This window comes from Rutidosis leptorrhynchoides, chromosome 11, assembly GCF_046630445.1.
Source record: "Rutidosis leptorrhynchoides isolate AG116_Rl617_1_P2 chromosome 11, CSIRO_AGI_Rlap_v1, whole genome shotgun sequence".
Taxonomy (NCBI): domain Eukaryota; kingdom Viridiplantae; phylum Streptophyta; class Magnoliopsida; order Asterales; family Asteraceae; genus Rutidosis; species Rutidosis leptorrhynchoides.
The window spans coordinates 329,924,225-329,932,595 of NC_092343.1; the positions used below are offsets into that span (position 1 = coordinate 329,924,225).

At 35.8% G+C, this 8,371-nt stretch overlaps 1 protein-coding gene across 1 annotated transcript; it reads left to right on the top strand.

The window, feature by feature from the left end:
• The first annotated feature begins 2,787 nt into the window (after positions 1-2,787).
• Positions 2,788-6,383, top strand: LOC139875748 (putative disease resistance RPP13-like protein 1). Its single transcript, XM_071863052.1, has 2 exons — positions 2,788-5,450; positions 5,526-6,383. Exons 1-2 carry the CDS (start codon positions 2,871-2,873, stop codon positions 6,381-6,383), a joined length of 3,438 nt encoding a protein of 1,145 aa, XP_071719153.1. The 5' UTR covers positions 2,788-2,870.
• Positions 6,384-8,371: the final 1,988 nt, after the last annotated feature.

Sequence of the window (8,371 nt, forward strand, 5' to 3'; positions counted from 1 at the left end):
AAGTTACTATGGCTACATAACAGTCATGTTACTACTTTCAATTGCTCATTTCATTTTTTCTTTCTAATTCGATTTAAGACTTCTAGTATCGGGCCGTCGTTGACGGCGTCTTTGGCCAGCGCCGTTGCTAGCAAAGGTGGTAGCTACCGCCGTTGAAGGGTCGTCTTCAATTCTTCCCAACTTTGACATTTTGTTCGACGGGAAAAGGTGGTTGTGAATGAAAAAAATTGGAAATAGTCGTTGGGAAAAAAATAAAAAAATTAAAAAAGAGCTGTTACTTGCAACGGTTGGATTTGTTTTAACTTTTAACTATGTTTTTTTGGAATACCTGAAATTTTATTGAAAACACGCCGCACCCCCTAGTAAGGCACTAGAGAGGCAGCCAAAAAACAAAAGTTCACAATGGCTTACTTAGCCACACGTTCCAACTAAGATTACAATTACTTCAACTAACGATCCAATTGAAAGCAAAATTTCTAATGGAATCAAAAAGAATATCTTTCGTCATGCTAGGTGGACCAAAAAGAACTCTATTTCAGTATCTCCAAATAAGCCATAACAAAGCACCGATGATCGCATATAAGTGCGTCTTTGCAACCGAAGGTAAAAGAGCCGCATCAAACCAACCCGTCCAATCTGGCCACTTTCTGTAAAATTGGGATATCTAAGACAACCCATATATGAACCTTACGCCAAACAAGAAGGCAATTGACTATCACTGTGAGTTCCTTGTCCATCATCACCTCGATTTTTATCTCCATCTCGAGTTCTATTAATTATCTATTTTTCTCCATCTCCAAGATTATTAATATTTCCAGCATCGTGGTTATCATCCATATTCCATATTAACTTCATTATCTAATTCAAATCCTATACTCAATACGTTGTTGATAACCGTAATTTAAGAAATTGTATTAAAGTCAGTGGCGGAACTTGAACCCGACCACAGATGGGGCAGGTGCAAAAAATTATTAAATTTTTCATTACAGCTGGGCAAACACTAAAAAAACCTTATTTTTTAGTAAAAAAAAAAATTGGTGTAAATTTATTTTTAAAAAAAATCCAGCTGGGGCGGATGCCCCGCCCTATCTACATAAAGCTCCGCCCCTGATTAAAGTCTTCATTTTGCACCATGTATGATAAGAAATTAGAAGTTAAAAAGCCATTACTCCTATCTTCGACTAATTCCGTAAGCAATGAAATACTATTTTCAATCATTCTGCAAAAGAAATTTTTTTAGCAAAATAGTTAAAAAGTGAACCATATCTACTTACCAATATGTACTCTTTTATTTTATTAAGTTATAATATAACAGATATAATGCTATGCTAAAAATTAATTTGTACTCTGAAGAAGACGGCAATGATTTGTTGGAGGAGAGGAAGAGTGACGGTCAATTTAAATGAGGGTTTGTAAATATATCGCCGTCACTTTTAGACTTTTTGTATTCAATATCAGGTTCTTAAAATTTATATAAAAAAATAAAATTAAAGAAAATGGTAAATACTAAATATTTTTGAAAATACTCATTTTCTTAAATAAGTTTTCAGATTACAAGGGTTAGTTAAAAAACTCTGATTAGAAGAGTGTTCTGGTAATCAAACAATTCAAGGTGATGATTATGATGTTATTAGGAAGTAAATAAATATATTGATTAGAAGGTTGTTTTGGTAATCAAACAATTCAAGGTGATGATTATGATGTCATTAGGAAGTTTTTTGAAAATGAATGATTGTGATTATTTAGGATTAAGTTAATGGAGGGCTAAGATTAGTTGTTGTTATTTAAGATGATCTATTTTCATCTTTGTTATTATATATAGTATAGATATAGATATAGATAGATATAGATATATAGATATAGATATAGATTATACAAAGAAGCATTCTGATATATAAGCAATAAATTTCTGGCTTTCTGGCAATGGGAAAGAAAATGAGACCCAATAGTACAGCAATAAGAATCAAGTTCTTGAAGCTAACATTTGCTAAGATATGACACTTTTAAACACAATTACAATTACAATAATGCCAATGTCAGTTAAGTCAAACGTTGGGAGCTTCAATTATATTTTTTGAATTGCAATGTGTTTGAATCGAACATTGGGAGCTCTAATTATATTTTGTATTGAAATGTGTTTGGTCAACGCGATAATTGAGCGTTGAGGGTTTATGGAATTTCCGATTTTATTTTTGTGTGACTTCTTTTAGTCACAACTATCGTGTCGTGAATTCGAGCTGAACAAAACTATTGGTCAAAAATCTCCTAAAGTTAAGCATATAATATAAATATTAATACTATTAATATTAGTATAATTTGTACATTCTACATTATGTATTTCTTTACATATACACATTACTGACGTGTGAAATACATTTCAATAATTGAAAATATAATACATGGTAGGTAATAGAATTGATAGAATTAAATTGTTTGATGTACTAGTGAATGAATAATGAGTTTTGGCACCTAACCTCTCTATTATCCATGCAATATCCTCCACAAAATGTTTTTACAATTAATAGAATTAAATTGTTTGATGTACTAGTAAATAAATGATGAGTTTTGGCACCTAACCTCTCTATTATCCATGCAATATCCTCCACAAAATGTTTTTACAATTAGTAGAATTAAATTGTTTCATGTACTAGCAAATGAATGATGAGTTTTGGCACCTAACCTCTCTACTATCCATGCAATATCCTCCACACACACACAAAAATTCTACACTCAACTCTTCTTGGTCTTCTACTTCTTAGTCGTCTACTCTTTTCCTTCAATTCGATCAACTTTTGAAATCAACCAGATCCCTTAAATTATTTACAACCAACCAGCAATACACTCTTTTGATCAATCTTTAAATTATTCCAATGGCCGCCGAATTTCTTGGTACTACTGTTGTTTCAAGTGCTGTCAATGTGCTGCTTGAAAAGCTACTCTCTAGTGACTTTAGGAAGCTGATTGGGTCCAAAGAAATCACATCTCAGCTAGAAAACTTGAAGACAAAGTGGACATATATTGAAGGTGTACTTGCTGATGCAAGTGAGAAGCATATAACACATGAAGCTGTAAAAGTATGGCTACTAGATCTTCATCGTCTAGCTTATGATATAGAAGATGTACTCGATGATCTGGCCACCAAAACTTTAAGAAGAAAGGTGAATGATGAATTGCGTGGCAGCACAAGCACCGGTAAGGTATTGAAAAAGATCATTCCAAGTTTTTGTAGTAATTTCACACCTTATAACATGAAGTATGTTTATAAGTTGCGTTCTATGCTTGCTGAAATTACTGAAAAATTGAATGGTCTTAACGAGAATAAAAATATTCATGGTATAGATTTCAATACGATTGTTGCACTTGGGTCAAACAAAAAATATGAACGACCCGATGAAACATCACTGTTAGATGGGTCTCCAGTTTTGGGTCGGGAAACGGATGAAGCGGTGTTACTCGAGAAGTTAATGGGGGATGAGTCACGTAATCAAGATGTAAGTGTTGTGTGCATAGTTGGATTTGGCGGGGTCGGGAAAACAACTCTTGCAAGACTTTTGTACAATAACCAAAAAGTTATAAATCAGTTTGACCTAAGGGCATGGGTTTGTGTTTCAAACGAGTTTGATGTGCTCGCTGTTAGCAAGGCAATTTATCAAGCTGTCACAAAAGAGGATAGTACACCTGCTAGTTTAAATTCACTTCATGAGGCGCTTAACGAGAAACTGTCAAATAAGAGATTCCTACTTGTGTTAGATGATGTTTGGAATGAAGACCACCAAAAGTGGAAAGCTCTTGAAAACCCACTTAAAGGGGCGCCAGGAAATAAAATCATAGTTACCACACGGAAGATGAAGGTTGCATCAGCGATGGACAATGTTGAACGTCACGATCTTGGCCTTCTATCGGATGAAGATGCTCTGTCCTTGTTGGCTAAATCTGCCAATTTTGACAACCATCCATTATCATCACTTGCTCAAGATATAATTATGAAATGTAAGGGGTTGCCCTTAGCATTGATAGCAATTGGGAGGGTTTTGAAAGGAAAAGGAAATGATGAATGGGATAAGTTGTTGAAGAGTGAGGTATGGAGTTCAGATGATGGTGAAGGTGATATTCTTCCGGTTCTCAAGCTGAGCTACTATGATCTTCCTCTACACCTGAAGAAGTTGTTTGCATATTGTTCTTTATTTCCAAAGGACTACTTGTTCAATAAGGATAAACTAGTCCTATTATGGATGGCAGAAGGTTTTTTGTCCCAATCAAAGGGCAACAGTAACACAATGGAGAGTCTGGGTCGCCAATATTTTGAAGATCTACGGTCAAGATCATTTTTTCAACATTCACCTGTTAAAAAATCAAATTACATTATGCATGACTTAATGAATGACTTGGCCATAAGTGTTGCGGGAGAGTTCTTCTTTATGTTGGATGATAAGATGAATGTATATGGTAGGAATGAAGGGTTTGATAAGTTCCGTCATGTTTCATTCTTAGTTCAACGACATAAAGAATTTAAAAACTTCGAGGAATTACATAAATCAAAACGCTTGCGGACGTTCTTACCGTTACCAGTTGATTGGTGGTCACGCTTTGAAACATCAGACCATGTTCTTGGCAAATTGCTTCCTCGATTACAGCTCCTAAGGGTGCTAAGCTTTTATAGGTGTTCAATAGAAAAAGTACCACAATCCATCGGCGGTCTCAAGCATTTGCGTTACCTTAATTTTTCGGATACCAAAATAAAAGAAGTACCGAAACAAGTGGGTGAGCTTTATAATCTGCAAACCCTGTTGGTTTGTAAATGCAGAGTGTTGTTTAGCTTGCCAGATAGCTTTGCTAAGTTGATAAATCTACGGCATCTTGACATGAGTAATACTCCAAAGTTAGAGAAGACACCCTCAGGGATAGGTGGGTTAACGAGTCTACAAACTCTAGCTAAGGTTTTCATCAAAGGAGCTAACGGTTTCAAGATATCTGACCTTCAAGGTCTCGTGAACCTTGAAGGTCATCTTTCCATCTATGGATTGGAAAAAGTGGTAGATTCACAACAAGCAATAGATGCCAACTTAGAAGGAAAGAAGGGTCTTGTTAGTTTGGATATGGAATGGGGTGATATATTTGATGATTCTCGGAATAAGCAAACAGAAATTGAAGTGATTGAAAGACTGAGACCTCAAGGTGAGTTGAATAAACTGAAGATTTTGAACTATGGAGGAATGAAATTTCCTAGTTGGTTTGCAAATACCTCATTTGAAAAGTTAACGGGGCTTACAATAAAAGGGTGCAGAAATTGTACACATTTTAATGGTAATGCATTTCCATTATTAGAATACTTGGAGGTTTCTGATATGCTAGGATTGGAGAAATGGTCAAATTGTGATGGTGACGAAACTACTCGATCGTTTCCTCATCTTCGTAAAATTTGTATAGGAAATTGCCCGAAATTGGCTGAGGTGTCAATTAAAACTACTGGATCATTACCTCGTCTTCATGAAATGCGTATAGTAGAATGCCCGAAACTGACCGAGGTGTCAATTGGATTATTGCCATCACTTGAGGTTTTGGTATTAAGGAAATGTTCTGAAGTAGTCTTAAGAGCCATGGTTGTTGCGTCTCCAGCAATTCAGAATTTAACTATTACTGATATTGAAAATCTTACAGAACTTGATGTTGAAGTTTTGAAACATCTTGGGGCAGTTGAAATATTAAAGATTGAAATTTGTCATGAGCTGAAAGTGGTTAATGTTGGAAGTAGTAACACCAAATCTGTGCTTAGAGATGTGAATCTTTATAAATGTAATTCATTGGAGAGTTACAATTGTCCTAATACTGTTGAGAAATTGGACATCTCATTTTGTGATTCAATGACTTCATTGACCTTGTCACTTCCATCCTCTCTCAAAGTTCTTAAAATCAAGTATTGTAAGAATCTAAAGTCATTTCCTCATGAGCATTTGCAAATTCTTACCTCTTTGAAAGAGATGAAGATAAGGAAGTGCCCAAGCATGGACGATACATTTCCAAGTGGGTTGTGGCCTCCTAATCTAAGGATCCTAGGAATAGGAGAGTTAAAGAAGCCAATGTCAGAGTGGGGGCTGCAGAATTACCCGACCTCACTTATTCAACTAACCTTGTATGGTAATAATTCAGGAGTAACTGCATTTGCAATGAAAAGAGATGCTGCAAATACTGCTTCAACTTCTTTTCTTCTTCCACCATCTCTAACTTCTCTAATAATCAGGAATTTTAAGGATGTGGAATCAATTTCAGAGGAGCTCTTACAACAACACCTCCCTCACCTTCAATTACTTCGTATATATGACTGCCCGAATATTAATGTCCCACAATCAACTTCATCCTTGACAGTACGTAAAGACCGAAGGTAGAAAAGGTACGTCCTCCCTATCTCTTGCAATACTGAATACCACTTCCTATGATTTTTGTTGGAAGCTTCGACGAGCCCAACACACCCACTATAGAGGATCTAGACTATACAAGACTCACTACACCAACACTTTGGCGTTGTTTAGCCTTTAATTTTATAAATCCTTAGTGCACAATGTACTTAGACGACAGTGTCGACCATATATCTTTAGGCGGTATAACCGACCATGTATTACTTAGGCGGCAGAGCCGACCATATAATAAGAACAACAAAAGTGCACTAAGAACTTAAACACAAACTAAGGCTTGATCGGGAAACTTAACAAAAACACTTATATTAAATTACAATTACAATATTACTTACAAGCTTTCTCTTCTCTACTTTCGCTAACTCACACTCTTCTTCTCTTCTTCACAACTCACTTCTTATTTCACTCTTACTCACAACTCTCACAACTTACTTCACACTCTACAAATGAAATCCTCACCCTTATTTATACTACTCCATGGAAGTTTCTAGAAACTAGATATTTCCATGGATATATATAAATATCTAGATATTTTTATACATATAAATATCTAGATATTTCTTACACACATAAATATCTAGATTTTTCTTTACATTTTAATATCTAGATATTTTTCATATACATATTAATATCTAGATATTTTACCCATATACATATACTAATTCCATATTATTCTAAATTTGCATTGTATTTTAACACTCCCCCTCAATGCAAATTTTCTTCCAACGATGTCTTGCAGACCATTCCAAGTGCTTCTCTGAATTTTGTAAACTTCGGTTTACTTAGGCTCTTGGTGAATATATCTGCAACCTGTTCATCTGTCTTTGTTGGCATCATCTTGATCTCTCCTTCAAGGACCTTCTCGCGAACATAGTGATAGTGCACTTCTATATGTTTTGTTCTCGCATGAAAGACTGGATTTTCTGCTAGACGAATAGCTGATAGGTTATCGCAGAAAAGCTTTACTTGATAATCTGTTGATTGATGAAGATCTTCCATTAGTTGCTTCAACCAAATAATTTCTTGTGTTGCTGATGCTGCCGATCGATATTCTGCTTCGGTGCTTGATAAGGATACAGTTGGTTGTCTCTTGCTGCACCATGATATTACTCCCGATCCAAGACTAAACATGTATCCAGTTGTTGACCGTCGTGTATCATAGTCTCCAGCGTAATCGGCATCATAATATCCAGTCACGTGACATTCTTTTGTTTTCTTGTACAAAATGCCAAAGTTAATAGTGCCTTTAACATACCTTAAGATGCGTCGTACAACATCAAGGTGAGGCTTCTTCGGATTGCTCATGTATCGACTAACCACTCCAACTGCATAAGATATGTCTGGCCGGCTTAGTGTGAGATAAATAAGACTTCTGACCATCTTTCGATACATGGTAACATCTTGAAGACTTTTTCCTTCATCTGCTCGTAGTTTTGTATTCGGATCCATCGGAGTGGAGATAGGTTTGCAATTAAGCAACCGTACTTTTGTAAAAGATCTCGCGCATATTTCTGTTGTCCCAGAAATAATCCTTCTCTTTTCTGCTCTATTTCGAGTCCAAGAAAATGTTTGAGTTCTCCAAGCTCCTTCATATGAAATCTGATAGACAGATTCTCTCTTGTTCTTTGAATCTCCTCATAGTGATCTCCCGTGATGATTAAGTCATCCACATATACTAGCACTATGGCTAGTTTTCCTTGATCTTGTTTCACAAATAAACTAGAATCTGAAGGAGCAACTGTGAAACCACTTTTTACTAAAAACTCGCCAATCTTCCCGTACCAAGCTCTTGGAGCCTGCTTCAAGCCGTATAGTGCTTTCTTTAATTTGCAGACATGGTCAGGATGGGACTTGTTCTCAAAGCCTCTTGGTTGCTCCATATAAATTTCTTTGTCAAGTTCTCCATGTAAGAAAGCGTTCTTGACATCCATCTGCCACAGCTTCCAAGATTTGCTAGCGGC